Consider the following 19,550-nt stretch of genomic DNA (forward strand, 5'->3'; position numbering starts at 1 on the left):
AGCTGGCATGCGCTTTGCTATCCGCTTTTTTTCTTTGTCATGTTAAACAAATCCTTTCTCTTTATCATGTATTGTTGGTGTACTAAGCAACATCATCATAATCTTTGGGATGTTTGTCTCCTACCAAAAAGCAGTGTCGTGGCCCTTGGCATTCTCATATTCAGCATAAAATAATATTCATAGCTTTTTCAAAGGTATGTGAACATGTTTTCTCAGTGTGCACAAATGGTTAATTATCTATTGGATAAAAAAATCTGAGTATTTCATCAAGTCGACATGTGAGAATTTTTATGAATATAACCTTAAGATGAAAATTAGTTTATTTTGTCCAAGTATGTATATCTTCTAATTTGAATGGACGTTAATTTTTTATGTTAAGATTATAACGTGCGTTGCACGTGCAAATTTACTAGTTAACATTAACTCAAAAAGCCCAATGGAGCAACACGCTGCTGTGTGCGTGGTTTCAGGCTTTGGGTTTAGACTGGGCCGAGATAACATCCCCAAATCTCTTCCTTTTTCGCACGAATCTTCGTCCCCATTTCCCCATCTCGCCGCCGTTCGTTATTAGCCGCCGCGGCGCCGCTCTCCCTCCACATCGCCATTCCCCTTGCCCGCGGCCCCGATCACCGTCGCGCCGCCGCCGCCGCGCTTAAGGTTCTGCGCGGCCCGCGATGGCCGCGTCGGAGAGCTCCGTCACGAGGACCGCCTCGACCTGCGCCCCGGAGACTGTGCACGGGACGCACGTCTTCAAGATCGACGGGTACAGCCTGCACAGGGGCTTCGGGGTCGGCAAGTTCATCCAGTCCGCCACCTTCGCCGTCGGCTTCTACCCCGACGGTTACAGGGAGGACAGCAATGGCTGGGTGTCGGTCTACCTCGAGCACGGAGGTGAGGGTGCTCTACGATATGTGGCTGGTCGACCAGGCCACCACACAGCCTCCACCACCACTGCCTTATGCCCGATCAAACCCTAGCCAGACAGACCCGTTGGTTTTCGACACCCGTGATAATGCAGCCGCGACCTGGGGCGTTGACAAATCCTGGACGAAGAGTGAACTTGGAGAGTGTATTGTGGACGACATTCTTTGCATCCAGTGCAATCTTACGGTGATCAAGTTCAAGGAGGCGCAGGCGGAGGAGCCGAGGATGAACGTTGCGGTCCGAGTGCCGCCGTCCGATCTGTTCCATAATCTCAGTAGCCTGCTGGAGGCCAGGGAGGGAGTTGATGTATCTTTCAGTGTGAAGGGCGAGGTTTTCTCAGCTCATAAGATCATCCTCGCGATGCGTTCAGCGGTCTTCAGGGCGGAGTTCTACGGGCCAATGAGGGACGAACAGAGGCGCAGCATAACCGTTGAAGACATGCAGCCTGCTGCTTTCAGAGGACTGCTTCACTTCATCCACAAGGATTCGTTGCCTCCGATGTATGAACTCAGTGACGACGAGGATGAAGAAATGCTCAGGCATTTGCATGTCGCTGCAGATAGGTATGCCATGGAGAGGATGAAATTGATGTGCGAGAGCAAGCTCTGTGAGGTTCTTTATGCTGAGACTGTGGCGACTACATTAGCTCTAGCCGACCAGCACCATTGCAGCCAGCTCAAAGATGCTTGCATTGAGTTTATGAACTCTTCGGATACGATGGTTGATGTGGTGGTGGCAAGTAAAGGGTATGAGCAACTAAAAAGGGAATGCCCTACTATCATTGCAGATATATGGGAGAAAGCAGCTAAGATTCGCAAAGTTTAGTATGCTGATCGTGGAATAACTTGAGCTTAGTTACTTAAGTTGAAACCTTAGCAACCTGACATTAGTTTGTCTATTTCTCAAGTTCTTAGATATCTTTTGGAGAAGGTAAGTTTCGCAAAAATTTTGTGATATGTTCTGCTCTGTTATATGAACCTATGATATATCCGTAACATTCTCTGATATGTTTTGCTCTGTTGACTAGCAGTACATTTACTGTTTCTGTTTTATGCACTCTCCCCCCAAAAGACTAGCATGTTAGAAGAGGACACCCTCATCCTTATAAGTCGTGTTATGCCTACTCCTACAATCGATGTGGGACTAAACCCAAGAATCTCCCCCTCACACATCGGTCACCAATGAGCCCGCTAATACCAGCGTCTCCAGCCCATCAACCATGACCGACCACCCGTGAGTCTACCGAGAGAGCAACACCAACTTATGACAGGCCTTAAACCCTCTTCCTCCAAAAGACTAGGCTGTTAGGAGGGGACACCCTCATCCTTATAAATCGTGTTATGCCTCCTCCCACAACCTATGTGGGACTAAACCCAACACATTAGTTTCCACTTTGAGAATTTTTTGAGCAAGACATGCGCAGACTACAAAACCTATCCAGACTTGATGTCGAATAGCTAGCAATTAAGTTGCCCCTCTTGTGATCTTTCTGCAGCCTACCTTCAAGTTTCATGACGAAAAAGAAAGCTAGACTAGTTGCGTTCTTAGTGGAAAAATTATCTGTATATGGACTGGTCATGACGAAAAAGAAAGCTAGACCAGTTACAAGATACTTAATTGAGAGATTTAATTGGCATACTTCCTTCCGTTTAATGGTTGCATTTCTTGTCCATCTTTGGGAATCTGGGGGCTCCACATTTGTATTGCTCTGTTCCTGGGTTCTAGTGACAGAGCAAGCTAAGTTGCCTCACTCATGGTCAGGATTTCTATACCCAGAAAACTTGGTTTACTTTACCTGAGTTGTGTTGGGGTTTGTAACAACAAACAGAGTGATCATTTCGCATTTTTGCCCAACTTGTGGTTTGGTTTGTTTCACTTATGTTCAGGATTTCTGTATATGCAGAACCACATATATGACAGACAGAGTGAGGACTCATATGAGACTGTACGTCTATTCTGGTGAGCTTCACTTGTCTTCTTCAGTTACGGCAGATGCAATCATCCTGTTAGGACCCAATTTTCTTTGCTGGAAGAGTTTGAGTCTGTCTGGCCTCCTGATTCGGGAACTACTTCGAGTCCTACTCCAAGGGTATCTCAGACCTTTTTTTAAAAAAAATTCAAGTCACCCCGGAGGATCCCGGTTCATTAAAAAAGAGCTCACTTGTGGGGGAGTATTATTTACATCGAGCCCGGCTAGTAGGTATGACATCATCTACTCCCTCCGTTCCTAAATATAAGTCTTTAAAGAGATTTTATTAGTGGACTACATACGGATGTATATAGACATACTTTAAAGTATAGATTCACTCATTTTGCTCCGTATGTAGACTCATAATGAAATATCTTAAAAGACTTATATTTAGAAACGGAGGGAGTAATTGTTATGGACATGCTTACCAATGGAAAAGAGCTCATCTTCGACAGCTTTCACATTAGAGAAATACTCAATGCCTGTCATGTTTCCCACATGAATGTTGGCAATCCTTATCTTGCTACTGATGACTTGTGTTCAAAATTGGCATGAGAAGATATTCTCAAGCATGGTCCGGATTTGTGGAAATTGAAAATATCTTCTAGGACGTATCTTTATCTCTACCTATTAATAAAGCACATATTGCTTCTGTGGTACGTCATGAAAAATTGCTCCTGACGTTTGCATAAATTACCCACCATGCCACCGGTAAGTAATAGAAAACGTTTCACAAAGCGAAAAATATCGGACTGGGCCGGCCCATGGAAAAACTCCTATATTACGATATGCACCCTGGGAGAATATACAACACACCGTATGGGCCGGCCCATGCACAGGCGCCAGTTTTTTTAGTTCCGTTTATTTATTTATCTTCAGTTCCATTTAATTTTTCTAATTTAAATAATTTAGAACTTCAAATAACCTTTAAATTTTTAATAAACTGAAAATTCTAAATCAACATATTTAAAAAAAATTAAATGTTTGTGACTTCAAAAACTGCTCGGAGTTTTGTAAAAAATGCTCGCATATACAATAAAATATTTGCAAGTTTGAAAAAATGTTTGTAAAATAAGAAAAGTCCACAATTTCAAATCAAACTCCATGTATTAAAAATTATTAAACACATTTAACAAAATGCTTTCTAATTCAAAATATGTTAATGCATTTAAAAATGTCCTAAAAGTTTTAAAATAGCTAATGCCTAATTTGATAGTTTCATTTTTTATTTAAGTTTTTCCGTTCCATTTTTGTTTGTTTCTAATTTAAATAACTTAGAATTACAAAAGCATTTGCATATTAAAAAATAGGAATTTTGAATTAAAATTTTGACGAAAACATAAAATGTTTGTGGATTCAAAAAAGGCGCTGGATTTTTATAATATTTTTTGCAAATTCCAAAACAATGTCCGTGAATTTAATAAATATATTACTAACTTATAAAAATGTTTGTTTATTCAGAAAAACTTCATGCGTTTCAAAAAGCTTTGTGAGTTAAAGTAAAATCCTCCAACATAAAAAATTATGTTCGTCTTTTCTAGAATTGGTCGCCAATTCAAAAGAAAATATTTAAACCCGTTTGAAATATAAAAAATATTCACGATTTTTAGTAAATGTTTGGTAACTGTAAAAAATGTTCCCGATTTTAAATTTTTTCTCATATTTGAAAAATTGTTTATGAAAGATCTAATGTATGTAGTTAAACATTAATGCTTCTAAGTCTTTGTGAAAATATACCCGTGTGATTTTTGAAGAATTAACTGTTGGATGGATCGGATTATTATTTTATGTTTTTGAAAAAAAATCTTGAAATTAAGAATAATTCTTTGAGTTACCAAGATTTTTGACAACCATGATTTTTTTTTGAAAATGTAAAGATTGCTTCAACTTGTGAATAAGTTTAAAAGAAGAAACATTTTCTTGCATTTGTGCACAAAATTTCAAAAGCAAGCGATGATGTGTGAACATAATGTGGTCATCATCATTGAAATTTATGTTTTTTTTTCTCCCGTTGCAACGCACGGGCCATTTTGCTAGTTAGTCCTAAGCCAACAACATAGGCTGGATTGGAGGTTCACTCTTTTTTCCTTGTTGGTTGTTTCCTTGCATGGTGTCGGGGGAGATCCATCAAGATAACTACTGAGTTGCGCACCACGATCTGTGAGGAAGACCTGTGCTCCCACATAACGTAAGGTTCCCTTGTGAGTTTTCTGATATTTATTGACTGAGGGAAGTAGGGATGGAGGAAAAAGATGATGCCACTGATATGAATCTTGAAAAGGGTAGCTATTTATTCAATCATGATACCGATAGGTCAAAGCATATTGAGCCTCATAAGGCAAGATGGTCTTATATTGACCGAGCCATACAATAGAGATTACAACGGCTGGGTAAAAGGCTCAAGGTCCATAAAAGAACTAGAGATAAACTACAAACCGAAACCTTTTGTATGATTAGCTTGGTTTACATGATTGTAGGAATCTACACTATAAAATGATGAAAGGGGATCTCTCCACCTAAATTTACCTCCATGTCTATTGATCCAACAATCTAACTCCAAAAGTTTTGGTTTTCAATGCCTCTCCATTGGACACAAATAATCGACTTTGGTGAATTTTCCTCTGAAGATAGTAAGTGGTTCTATATTACTTTATTTGCATAATTAATCACCCTTAGTACTCACACAGTTGTAGACATAGATGTATAGCAGAAAGAAATCTTGATGCACCTAAACAACAGCAAGATAATCTAATGGATTTCGTATCGTCACCATTAAATGATAGAAGAATAGATGAAACTATGTGTGATGTACACAAGGTGGGTCATCTTCGATCATATGATTTTTTTAATCACAAAAATACCAGAGAATTGGCATCCTGTGAATTTCCATGGAACTCTAATTGTTGGTTTGTTGTATTGACATCGTAAAAATCACACACATGAATAATTTTGTTAGGAGATACAATCATATGATATCTCAAACCCTTTCAATTTGATTAAGGAACGCATTGTGGAAAATGCTTACGAAAACTGAAAAAATGCATATGCAAGGAGTCAACGTGCGAGACGACAAACGGAGATGAAATTAAGGAATTAAAGTGGAACACGACAAAGGAAATTGAAGTAGTCAATGCAACATGGGAAAAAGAGAGATGAAATGAGTCAGCACACTACACGACAAATGGAGATGAAAGGATTCAAAGCGACACGTGATGAAAGGAGATGAAGTGAATCAACATGGTATGCGACAAATATATATATCTTGAGAACCAAGACGTTCAGATTTGATGGCTCAGATTGGCACTTAACAATCTATATTTAGGGAGATCTAGGGCACCACATAAGCTCATTGTTACAAAGAAATCCAGAATGATACAATGATATACAAGAATTACTACCGTGCAGGTGAATTTGATACTAGGTAGTTCTCCCCCATGTACTTTCTGAAGGGGGCAATAAACAAGAGTTTCGCTAGTTGGTCTATGGTCTTTTTGTTTTATAAAAAACATGGAGGGTATAATATCGCATGACTTTCCATGAATATAGTCGTTTTATTGGATGCCTCAAGATTGTGGATTGAAAAAATCCTGAATTCTCGCACGTATGAGCTACTATTGACTGTGAGATGGTCTATGAAATATTTTTTGGAAGAATAAAGGAATAATCCAATGCATACAATCTACATGATATCTTTTCTACGAAAAGGGAGGTTATGCACCACATGAAAAAAGGAGGAGCAATGTAAAAAGTAGATAATTTTCATTTCCATTGGATGGGTCATCATGTTCTCCAAAAAAGTTTCCTAAAAATAGAAAACCAAAGAAGAATTCTCGTAGACTCCATTTGAAGCAATGAGCTTAAGTGGCGTCTCTAGGTCTTTCTATATAGAAACCATTGCATGCCAATCTGGCCCTTCAAATCCAAACCTATTGTTCTCACGACATATATTTGTCGCATAGTGCATTGTCTACTTTCATCTTCATTTGTCATGTGTCAGGTTGAATCATCTCATCTCCATTTTTCCCGTAGTGTGCCAAGTCCTTTCATCTCTATTTGTCGAGTGGCTGTTTGACTCCTTTCTTCCCCTCTGTCATGTGGCATGTTATGTTTTCATCTCCCACTGTCGGGTGGCACATTAACTACTTTCATCTACATTGTCCAGGATTTTGTAAGCATTTTTCCACATTGATAGTAAGTGCTACCAAAACCCTTAAATCATAGTAATAGGATTTGTCAGATCATACATTGGTATTTAACAATATAATTATTCATGTGCATAGGATATCATTGCTCTATAATATTTTGCAAAAAGGAACAAGAACCGGTAGCCATTACATGACTTCTTCTCCAAAAAATTGTTTTACACTACTAGGAAAAATATTAGCAATAGCGATGGTTTTCGGGCTAGCAGTAGCGCGGCAGCCCGCGTTACTGCTACCGTGCTACAACTAACTTGTAGAAGTAGCACTGGTTGGCACGCGCTACTGCTATCCTTACATAGCAGTAGCGTGGGTTGGTCCAGCGTTACTGGCAACTGAGTTAGCAGTAGCGTGCTTTCATAAACAACGCTATTACTAATGGTGCATTAGCAGTAGCGAGCTTTTAGAAACTGCGTCACTACTAAATGCACATATTTCTTTTTTTCATACTGTATTTGTACATGGTTATGCATATTAATAGAAAACATCAATAATAATTGTGCAAAAAACAATATTTAGGTTAAAGTGGATGGGTGCAAGTGATCAAGTTGAACTAGAGAAAAATATGATGCTGCGATCGAGTTGACTAGAGAAAAATATGATGTTGCGGATCGCAACATCATATTTTCTAGTTTTTCAACTTGGTCACTTGCATCCATCAATTTTAATCTAATACATGTCATAACTTATCACCCTCTTAATCATTCAACAACTCATCATCCTATTAATCATCTAACAACTCATCATCCTCTTAATCATCTAACAACTCATCACCATCTTAATTATACAAAGTAAAAATGTTATAAAATAGAAAAACACCATAATCATCATCATCATCCTAATCGATCATGCCAAGTTAATATATGTCATATAAACCAGAAAATCTTCTCTCTCATAGGACCTAGTCCTCTCTCCTAGGTGAAATGTCACTAAATAGAAAAACACCTAAGTCTCCATGATGAAGCAAAGAGATCCAACGGTCTTGAACTTATGGCTTACGATCCTTCTTTATTTCTCTCCATGCTTAAATTTGAAGTTTTCATCGTGGTTTGTGCTCAGTCAAGTATTGAAAAACGAAAGGGACACACATACGGCTTGTAATTGTCATCTCACCTTCACCATGCATCAACGGAGGCACACCATCAGTTGGCAGTTTCTGTTAAAGAACATAATAGAAGCCTAGTTAGCAATACAATTTACATAATAGTAGCATAATTAGCAATGTAATTTACGTAATAGTAGTGTAGTTAGCAACTCTTATGAAGATTTTTGCGTGAACTTCATCAGCCCTCAAACTATGCACTAGTGGCATGTATAATATATAAATTGGGCCAGCTCCATAATGCGTGTTGTCCCTAGTAGTGAGGCAACCATTAACAAAGGTGACAAGAGAATCCTTCTCCTCCCAAGTTAGATGTGATTCACAAGTATAGTCTGTCCTCTCTACTATCTTCTATGTTTCACTCGAAGAAAGGAAATAAGCTGTAAATTATGAATAAACAAGTTTAATATGGATAAACACCAACTATTTTGAAATAAACAATACAAATGACTTACCAAATATGATTGACAAACTCACACCGAGGTATAACTGGAAACATATTGACATCCATCCAAATGTCGATATTACCTTCAATATCATCTTAAGGACAAATATCGAAGGTTATTTTCATATCCTCCTGAAATCCATATGCCTTGCCTAGAGTTTTCCAATTTGAGCAACCAAAATACGAGTGATTAACTGCATTGTATAGTTTAACCCGAAATTTGAAACCATGTTTAGTCCTGAGGTGAGCTCTCCTCATCTCGATATTCTCCATTTCTCGGAAATTGAGCTTCTCCAAGACATACCATCTTGCATGACAAGGGATGCACTAATGGAATTGTAAAAAACATAAATTACATGTTGAAGCAAAGAAACACAAAGTCGTGATTAATTACGGAAAAATAGTTGTCATCATTGCGTAGTGTAAAAACATCAAAGGTCTCATCAAGCTTGAGAGTGAAGAACCCGCTGTTTCACAGGTGATGCCTGTCCACAGACCCTGATCTTTGCCGCATAAATGACACGCAGGGATCCCCTCGTCGTCAAAAATTTCCTCTGCTCATGGCTCAAAGATTAAAAATGGACGACAATTATACCAGAAAGTATTCAACATGGGTTGAGTTGTCGAGGCTTTCCTTGAAAAACTCTCATATCTCATGGTGTCTATGGTGCACACTCTCTCACACTATATGGTGATGTATGTTGGTGGACACTTCCTCATACTAATATTTCGACCATTGATGATGGTCGTACCTATTCTTCTCTCCTTGCGCAATATATGAAGGTATATATCGCGAGAAGAGAAGAAGAGGAAGCAACCCCCACGACAACAGTCGGTATTAATCCATCAAGAGCATACTGAAAGTCACACAAGGAGCTCCGACAGACTGAAAGTCAACCTTATAAGCATTAGTCAATTAACATTACATTTATGGCGTAATGACATAACAATGGCCTTTGTTTTGCCGAAATGTCATCTAATTCCTATTCTGACAAAATTTCGGCATAACCTTTTCTAAAAATAGAACATATCGAGCGTATGAAATTTGCCGGAACGAAAATAAATCAACATTCCAGCAAAACATAGGCCACTTGGAGGTTTTATTTTAATTTTAATTTTCACATTTTCATTTTCATTTCTTCACATGTTCAAACAGAGTCAAGTTACGTACATTTTCATTTAAATCATATCTTCACATTTTCATTTCAAAAAAAATAGTAAAACTATCCTAGTTCTAACCCTGACATCTATCCATCCATCCTAGTTCTAATCCTAGTTACAAAAGCTAAATTCAATGCAGGAGGGTGCTACTTCTCAAACAACAGCGCCAGAAATTGACACGTTGACGGAGACTTTCTTGCGTTGGTTTTTCCCTTGAAGAGGAAAGGGTGATGCAACACAGGAGCAGTAAGTATTTCCCTCAGTTTGAGAACCAAGGTATCAATCCAGTAGGAGAATCTCGTCAAGTACAGAGTACCTGTGCAAACACAAAAGAGCTTGCACCCAACGCTATAAAGGGGTTGTCAATCCCTTCAAGATTGATTGCAAGATTGATTGCAAAGTGAGATCTGAAGGCGGAAAGTGCAACGAAGTAAAAGAGTAAGGCTGAAAATATGATGTGGAGTAGACCCGGGGGCCATAGTGTTCACTAGAGGCTTCTCTCAAAATAGCAAATAATACGGTGGGTGAACAAATTACTGTCGAGCAATTGATAGAACCGCGCAAAGTCATGACGATATCTAAGGCAATGATCATACATATAGGCATCACGTCCGAGACAAGTAGACCGATACTTTCTGCATCTACTACTATTACTCCACACATCGCCTGCTATCCAACATGCATCTAGTGTATTGAGTTCATGACGAACAGAGTAACGCCTTAAGCAAGATGACATGATGTAGAGGGAGAAACTCAAACCAATGATGAAGACTCCATCTTTTTACCCTTGATGGCAACAACACGATGCGTGCCTCGCTACCCCTTCTGTCACAGGGTGAGGTCACCGCACGGTATGAACCCAAAACCAAGCACTTCTCCCATTGCAAGAATCATAGATCAAGCTGGCCAAACAAAACCCACAACTCGAAGAGAATTACAAGGATATGAAATCATCCATAAGAGAGATCAGAAGAAACTCAAATAAGATTCATAGATAATCTGATCATAAATCCACAATTCATCGGATCTCGACAAACACACCGCAAAAGAAGATTACATCGGATAGATCTCCATGAAGATCATGGAGAACTTTGTATTGAAGATCCAAGAGAGAGAAGAAGCCATCTAGCTACTAGCTATGGACCCGTAGATCTATGGTGAACTACTCACGCATCATCGGAAAGGTCATGGTGTTGATGAAGAAGCCCTCCGTATTCGAATCCCCCCTCCGGCAGGGCACCAGAACGTGCCCCAGATGGGATCTTGCGGAGACAGAAGCTTGCGGCGGCGGAAAAGTACTTTCGATCATCTCCTGATTTTTTCTGGGATTTTAGGGAATATATAGGCAAAAGACCTAGGGCAGAGGTGGCCCAGGGAGCCCACAAGCCTGGGAGGCGCAGCTCCCCTGACCGCGGCTAGGGAGCTTGTGGGGTCCCTGGTGGCCCCCTGCCTTGGTTCTCAAGTTCTCCGATTGTCTTCTGTTTCGGAAAAAAATCTTTGTGGAAGTTTCGTTCCATTTGGACTTCGTTTAAAATCCTCCTCTGAAAAGGGTCAAAACACGAAAAAAAACAGAAACTGACACTTGGCACTGAGTTAATAAGTTAGTCCTAAAAAAGATATAAAAGACATACAAAGCATCCAAAGTTTGACAAGATAATAGTGTGAAACCATCAAAAATTATAGATACGTTGGAGACGTATCAGAGGGAGGGAGGGAGGGATGGAGGGAGAGGGAGAGGGTGGGAGGGAGGGAGGGATAGAGGGAGAGGGTAGGAGGGAGAGAGGGAGAAGGGAGGGATGGAGGGAAAGGGTGGGAAGGAGACATAGGGGGGGCATCTGCGGGCGGCAGCAACCGGGGTAGATGGAGAGGGAGAGTACAGAGGGAGAGTGAGGCCGTTGCACGCTGGAGATAAGGTGGGATTAGCAGTAGCGCGGGTCACCGACCCGTGCTTCTGCTAACTTGGGCCGGTGAGCTGGGCCCGGGCTGGCCGTAGTAGCAGCGCTCATAGTGTTCCCCCGCTACTTCTAAGTGAATAGTAGTAGCACTGGTTTTAGCAGAACGCTACTACTATGGGCAGCCCCGGTGGGTGGCAATGGGACCATTTAGCAGTAGCACCGGTCTGCTACCCAGCGTTACTACTATATACATACCTGTAGCGCTGGTGTGTACCCCGCGCTGCTACTAAGTAGCAGTAGCGATGCATACCTACACCGCGTTACTGTTAAGTTTCTATCTATAAGATTTCTCCTAGTAGTGTTAAATGGTTGGGAGTTCCACTTGTCTAAATCATACCATATGATTTTTGTCTAAAACTTAAACAAATTCTTTACTGCTTCTCTATTTATGCATGACGCACCAAGAATCAGTAAGCTTTGTCATGTTTCATTTCTTGCTTGCGTCTAACGGATTTGCGATAAAGTTTGATTGGATATTGGAGTCCGCCGAGTCTGGGTTTTTGGAAACTTTGAAAATACATAGTTGAGGTGTATTTATTTTGGACATCCTTATATAGATGTCATCTGTTGCATCTGCAAAATTTTCATCTATTTGCTCCCAGATGAATTATTTTTTTGGATATTCGTGTTAGTGTCGTGAGTATGCCTGATAATTATCATGCTAAATGGAGCTTTAGTGTTTCATCGCTGAAAAAAAACAAATTTGGGGTAACATTTGTTGTTGAATTTTTCTTTTGCACATGCCTTTTGGCTTAAGACTATGCAAGTAGCATTTGGATGTGACTATAAATATATATAAAAATTGTTAGGATTTTTGACACTTCAAAAATTATTTTTGGCGAGCTGGAGCACGTGCTGCCGGGAGCCAAATTAGATTTTCGATGTTTATACACACACGCACACACACACATATACACATGCAAGCGCGCGGGCGCACACACACACACATTTAGGAATAGCAAACAACACATGCATACAAATCCACATATACACCGTACCGTAAAGTATATTTTAAGAGAAGTTTACACATATTTAAAATACATAAATTAATAATTTAACATACACAAGTCAAACTATTTCAGAATTTTAAATCACCTAACTCATTCAGCGGATCATCTATTAGTTTATATTCACATGATGCAGTTAGCGAGATAATGAACATACTTTTGCAGTGTACCAAAACAAATTTCATGAGAATAAAGGTGAGGTATTAATTTGAGATATGATCTGAACAAGGCCAAGAGCCTCTTTTGGAATACAGATGATATCATCTAGCTCCAGCGTTGGACCACAAGAGCGTTGACATTTGACAATGGAATGGCTACAAAAACGGGAATGTTATGGAGGATAATGGAAATAAAAACGGCAGAAACTATAATGAAAATCACCTGGACTACAAGACTCCACTCTTTCGATCCCTGTATTTCTTTCTCCCTTCTTTGTAAACGATATTTTTTTATTTCTTGAATACCTAGGCCTGACTTCATAACAAGGGCCAAAGCATAAACAATTGGTTTAGTGATGTTCCAAGCATGCAATCATTTCGTTCGAATTTATGTTGCTCTAGCCCTTAGGATCCGTCTGGTACTCGCTAGACCTAAACACCCTTCAACTTTTTTTCGTGAAGTGTTTTTCTTCAGATAAAATACCCTTGTCATATTATAATTCCAGAAAGTCATAAGTGGAAAAGGTATTCCTGAGTTTAGGCCTCCACACCTTGCCTAGTAACCGAACATACTAACCGTTGAAAGGAAGCACAAACGGGCGTGATTGTTTTGCACCCGAGCTCATTTAATTCGAAAAATATTTTAGAAATGTTTAAACAAATCTGAATTTTTAGCAAACTTTGGTAAATGTTTTAAGTGTTCGCAAAGTTTATCATGAAATCATATTTGTGAAAGTTATGGCAAAAAAAATAAATTAAAACTCTGACAATGCTACTTTCGGAAGCATTATGGAGCACTAATTTTGTTTTTTTCGCCATGACTTCAGAAATGTGATTTTGTACTGAAATTTTGCAAGCTATTATAACATTTGTCAGAGTTTGCTGTAAAAAAATTCAGATTGTTTTGAACATTTTTAAAATATTTTTCGTATTCACTGTTTACCCGAGCTCATTTGAGCTTGGGTGTAGAAGAGCACTTTCCAGCACAAAGACACATTTTCACGTTCGTAGGGATCTGACTGTTGAGACGATGAACAATCTCTGTTCCCGGTCAAAGGAAGCACAAATATACTCTCCTTTATAATTCAGATCATATAATTCGTGCTCCACATTAGATGAGAAAACAACAAAATCAAAAAACAGCAACACCACCCGTGGTTTCACTCTCCTCTCAGGGACGGAACCATGGGCCGACGGCACAAGCAGACACGCACATTGACCTCGCCAGATCAAATAGCGTAGCTGCAGAAATTATGGAGTAGAAACTACTGCATGCATACACGCACCGGGAGAGCGCGTTTCACCTCTGACCACAAGACTTCCACTCTCTTCCCTCGACCCGTCTCCCCATATAAATAGCCCCCCAAATCCTCCAGCCTTTCTCGCCATTGCAGTCCTGCTCCTCTGAAAATCGTACTGTTCTTCTGCCTGCAGCGAGGAAGTCATTGTAGGAGGTGGGAAAGGACGGATTCAGTAGAGGTTTTGGGTTGTGTTCTTAATAAGATGGCTAGTCCCCTTGTTTAATAATCGGCGTTTTTCTTGATGGTATTTGCTTTGCCAGGTAAGAAGAAGTTCGGAAAACATGGCCGCGATGGGTGGGGTCTCGCCGACGATGGAGGATGTGGTGGAGGACAAGTTCCCAGAGGGGCTGCGCGTGCTCGTCGTGGACGACGACTGCGTCTGCCTCAAGGTGCTAGAGGCCCTCTTGCGCCACTGCAAATACCAGCGTGAGTCACTTGATCTCTCCACTTCGCCATAATTCATTAGAATCGGAGCCTCGTGATCTGTTTGTTTCTCTGCGAATAATGCTTTCTGCTATGCAGCAACGACGGCAATGGATGCAAAGACGGCGCTGAGGATGCTTAGGGCGGGGAAGCAGCAGTTCGACCTGGTGATCACCGACGTGCGCATGCCGGGCATGGACGGCTTCAAGCTCCTCGAGCTCATCCGCCTCGAGATGGATCTGCCAGTCATCAGTACTCTCACTGCTCAATCCAAAGTCCTACTTTTCTTTTTTGCATCCATGAACTGGCAATATTCTTTAAGAATGTACTTTTACTCCTGAATCTTGGAGATACCCTGAGAGGATATTAATTTCTTTGGGCAGCATGTGAGATCTTATATATTTAGGACGATTTTATGAAACCTCATACATATGCATGGCACGCACACTCTATTTTTAACTTGGAAAATTTCTAAAGATCGGGATCTCCATAGAGCCCGAACCAACGGGGTCCATCGAACCGTTCATCTGTTCGATTGGATGACCAGTGGGGTAGGAGAGCGGAGGTGAAGCGACACATTAGTAGGGGACATAGTGTCGGTTCCTAGCCCAAACCAGCGGGATCCTATCTAACCATCCATTCATCAGATCGGATGGATGGTGAGGAAGGGAAACACATGTGGATATGGTAGCACGTGATTACGAGATCCCATTAATCGTTATCTTTTAACTGGGTTGATAGTGTTTAGTAGGCTAGAGACATGGCCACTCGAATGGCTAATTTGGCCTAGTGAGAGTTTGCGCCGGCTCCACTCCAATATAATGTTGATCCCACATGTGTTTGATAGGTGTATTTATGGACTATCTAGAATTTAGTTTTACAGATGAGAAGTTCGTCTTAGTGAGAATCTCTGCCACTCCAGAGTAATGTAGACCACACTATCCACGTGTTCAATATATGTATTTATGGACTATCTAGAATTTAATTTTATACAATCTCAATTATTTGTAAAATCACAGTCAGAAGAACAAAATCTATAATCTTTTTTTTTTGCGAGGAACAAAAGCTATAATCCATTCAATCTATTCATATTGCATGATATGCCCAAGTAGTATTTAGTTGTTTCCAAAGCTAATATAAAAATTCGAGTCCTACCAATCACACGAAGTATACAATTGCACCACATCTGTTTGCTAGGGTGGATGAATACTAAAAATTAAGAGATTACCTATGTTGTATTGATATTATTAAGAATACTACCTCTGTTCGGGTTTATTAGGTCCCATCTTATTTTGGAATAAAGTTTGACCATATGTTTATCTACGTAATATAATGTAAATTGTGTGTCCCAAAAATTATACTATAAGAAACATCTTTCAAATTCAAAACCAACAATATATTTTTTGCATCATATAATTTATATTTTGTTAGTATAACATATGGTCAAAGTTTGACCAAAAATACGATGGGGGCCAATTAACTGAACGGAGGGAGTACTCATCTTCATTATATTTAAGATTGTTACCTTTAGACCTTATGACTATATACCCTTGAGAATAACATATAAAGTAGGAGTGCCACTTTTAAGTACATACATCGAGTAGGTTAACCATGGATAGTATCAACAATACTGCATATTTAGTTACTTCGAACAAGCAAATTAATTAATACATTATTTTTGTAGAAAGTGCAACCACATATACTTATTTTCCATAATTTCTACTATTAAAGGGAGTCCATAGTTGTTTTATTTTGCACGCGACTATTAGTGGCCAAAAATCGTCCGAGTTCTCTCTTGCAAAATGTCTGACTCGCCCATAGCAGCATGCAACTAATTAGCTAGACAATTATTACAAATGTTAATTATGCAAGCATTAATTTATGAAAGTATCACCGGGCATTGAATAGTGGACAACATTAATTATGGGGAGTATCATTCTTTGGATGGGAGTATCATGTTAATTATGGAATTTATTATTTAAAATATATATGCCCCCGTTGCAACACACAGACAATTAGCTAGTTGTAATTAAAAAAATCTATTGACAATGGTGCTTACCATTTTAAAACTAATATGTGTGCGATCACTCAAAACGTGTAGAGCATTGCTTGGGCCAATAGATGTTACCTAGTATGCTAGAGAAATATGATTGACTGCAAATAATAGTACTTGATCTTTAGGTTCACCATAGTTAGATGTGATGATGTGATTTCCCTATAGGTGGAACATCTTGTGATGTGGCTTACATATTTTATTATTATTGTTGTTGTTTTAGCCATTATTTTTGTATCTTCCTACTGGACGTTGAACTACCTTTCCTGTCTATAGGCACTTTGACCAAAAGAGATGTTCAGTTCATAGATTTTTGTGAATTCCCAAATCCTAAATCTAAGTCACTCATCATATGGCATGTAGTGCTCTCCATGGACTACGAGAAGAAGGCTGTGATGAAAGGGATAGAACATGGGGCGTGCGACTTTATGGTGAAGCCAGTGCGTACCCACAAGCTCAAAAACATATGGCAACATGTTAAAAGGTGGAGAAATCCTGAAGCAACAAGCCACATCAGTGATGATGACAATGATGACCAGAGAGTTCAACAATGGACTGCTGCCAAGAGTGAGGGCTCGAGAAATAGGATTAATGGTGGAGATGATTCTAGCAAGAACAAAGAGAGCACATACATATCCACAACCCAGAAAAAGCCAAGGGTAGAGTGGACCATTGCGTTGCATAACAAGTTCCTAGAAGCTATCAACGAGATTGGTCTGAATAGTAAGAATTCACATCTTATGCCTCATCGACACAATGCTTGTTGCTACTCTATATTTTCAATATAATTATTTTTACGTAATTGTAGGGGCTGCTCCAAAAAAGATATGGGAGCTGATGAATGTGGATTACCTCACTAGAGAGAGTATTGCGAGTCATCTACAGGTTTATTTTTGACATTTATGCTTAATTTCTATGTTCATGTTACTATTATTCCTAGTCTAACATTTTATCATATATAAGTGCAAGCTTTTATTTTGTGGGGAACATATCAGTCAGAGCTCTAGTTATGCACCTATCATCTATGTATGTGTAATTTTAATTATTTGTATCCCTTAAAATGTGTGGCTTATCTCATATAGTGATGCTCCACATTTTTATGAGTTTTTGAACCCATGCAGCATCTTCAGTTTTGTTCATACCCACATGTTTACATTTATTTATTTTCCGATGAGCGTACATCTCATACCTTGTTATCTTGTCTATCTTTTTATTTCAGAAGTATAGGTTGTACTTAAAAAGAGTCAAGTCAAATTCCTCTGGTGATACTTATGGAAGAAGGAACTCATGGCACAACATGAAAAACCAGAGCAATTTCATGCATAATCCTGAACATGAAAGATGGAGTGTGGCCTCTGGTGACATTGCCTCTTGGAGTACAGATAATTATGGTGCAATGGGTCACTTTGCTCAGACAAAAAATATCCAAGGCAACTTCTCCATGGGGTCATTCCTTCATGGTGGTAGAATGTCAAGTTATATTGGGCCACAACCGCCGGATGTGAGTAGATTTGCCAGTTCTGGTGATCCTTCCATCAGACTATACAACAACATACCCAATGAGATAATATTAGATGAATTTCCTTCATGCAATTCATATGCAAACCTGATGCGTGGCAAGCTAATGGAGACATGCAAAGGAAAAACTCCTTCCACTCTTCAAAGTTCATTTCCAAAAACAACAGGTGGTGGTGGGAGGTCTCTTGTCCCATCACAGGTGGATATCCCAAGGATCAACCAACTAGAGAGCTTTGGAATGTCATCTGGCCAGCTGCATCTACAAAATGAAATGGCACCATTCATAATCAACACAACATCAATGGGAGCCTTTAGTGATAAAATGGTTGCGTTCAATGTAGCTAGCAACCCAAGCTCCACAGGGATGCTAAATGCGCATAGTAGTGCTCCAGTGGCACCATATCAGATGGTTAATGATGGGAGCATCACTAAATTGGCGACCTGCTACATTGAGCAGATGGCACCATTCGACATGGAAAGTAACACAAGCTCAGCAGGAATGATGTTGAATGGTAGCTCTGCACCTTGTGCAAGTAGAACTTCCACGAAAGAGACTCATATGGTCAACGGCGGAAGAACTACTTCGACACGTCCCAGCCATCAGACAAATAGTTTCGTCTCATTAACTCAGTTGCTTGATGGCGGGGATGGAGCTGGCATTCTTCCTATGCAAGAAGGCACACTTGATCAAGAACAATTTAATGATCAACTTAATGAAATCAATGCCTTCTCAATGGATGATATATTTGCCAACATACACATGGAAGTAAGAAATTTTCTCGTTCGTATAAATCTATGTGTTGTATATGAATTGTTAAGTTGGACTTGTGTAATTTAAATAACACTTTTCTCTCAATGTAGGATTTCACTGGAGATGATGCTATCGATGCTTGATCGAGAGTACCATGCTCGAGTGGCCTCTTTAAGGTGATAGTGTGTTTTGAAAAGTTTGCAAACATAGTGAGATGTCTAGCCATTTTCATAACCCAATGGTTCTTTGAGATACACGTCCTCTTGCATAATTGGGAATTGACGTATTCTGCACAACGAGCATAAACACCAGAATGTTGTGCCTAATACATGTTTTATGGTGGAAACTTCTAAAGGTTGAAAATGCAACTATCTGACTATCTTATCGTGCGCCGTCCAGAAGGACCAGCGAAGCACCAAAATCACATCCAAATAATGTTAAATTGCAAAAAGGAAACACTTTTGTCAATGACAAAGAAATTAGATAAGCTAGAGGTTTTTAGGCACAATTAACATTTTTCAAACGCGAGCCACATCAACTTTGCCAGGATACATGAGAAGAAGATATCATCAACGTTTCCTCCC

At 39.6% G+C, this 19,550-nt stretch overlaps 1 protein-coding gene and 2 pseudogenes across 1 annotated transcript; all 3 read left to right on the forward strand.

Annotated features, from left to right (window-relative positions):
• Nucleotides 1-674: 674 nt before the first annotated feature.
• On the forward strand, nucleotides 675-1,749 carry LOC123407087 (annotated as a pseudogene).
• Nucleotides 1,750-14,487: 12,738 nt separating this feature from the next.
• LOC123409519 lies at nucleotides 14,488-14,985 on the forward strand (annotated as a pseudogene).
• Nucleotides 14,986-17,012: 2,027 nt separating this feature from the next.
• LOC123409520 (two-component response regulator ORR25-like) lies at nucleotides 17,013-19,109 on the forward strand. Its single transcript, XM_045102392.1, has 4 exons — nucleotides 17,013-17,420; nucleotides 17,506-17,582; nucleotides 17,917-18,981; nucleotides 19,077-19,109. The coding sequence occupies exons 1-4, from the start codon at nucleotides 17,069-17,071 to the stop codon at nucleotides 19,107-19,109; spliced, it is 1,527 nt and encodes a 508-aa protein (XP_044958327.1). The 5' UTR covers nucleotides 17,013-17,068.
• Nucleotides 19,110-19,550: the final 441 nt, after the last annotated feature.

The sequence above is a fragment of the Hordeum vulgare genome, chromosome 7H (genome assembly GCF_904849725.1).
Source record: "Hordeum vulgare subsp. vulgare chromosome 7H, MorexV3_pseudomolecules_assembly, whole genome shotgun sequence".
Taxonomy (NCBI): Eukaryota; Viridiplantae; Streptophyta; class Magnoliopsida; order Poales; family Poaceae; genus Hordeum; species Hordeum vulgare.

Excerpts from the sequence above, each read along its gene's own strand:
- LOC123409520 (XM_045102392.1), top strand. The coding sequence starts at position 17,069 with ATGGACTACGAGAAGAAGGCTGTGATGAAAGGGATAGAACATGGGGCG. Across the intron at positions 17,421-17,505 it reads CAACGAGATTGGTCTGAATA|GGGCTGCTCCAAAAAAGATA; the intron begins GTAAGAATTCAC and ends ACGTAATTGTAG. Across the intron at positions 18,982-19,076 it reads TTGCCAACATACACATGGAA|GATTTCACTGGAGATGATGC; the intron begins GTAAGAAATTTT and ends CTCTCAATGTAG.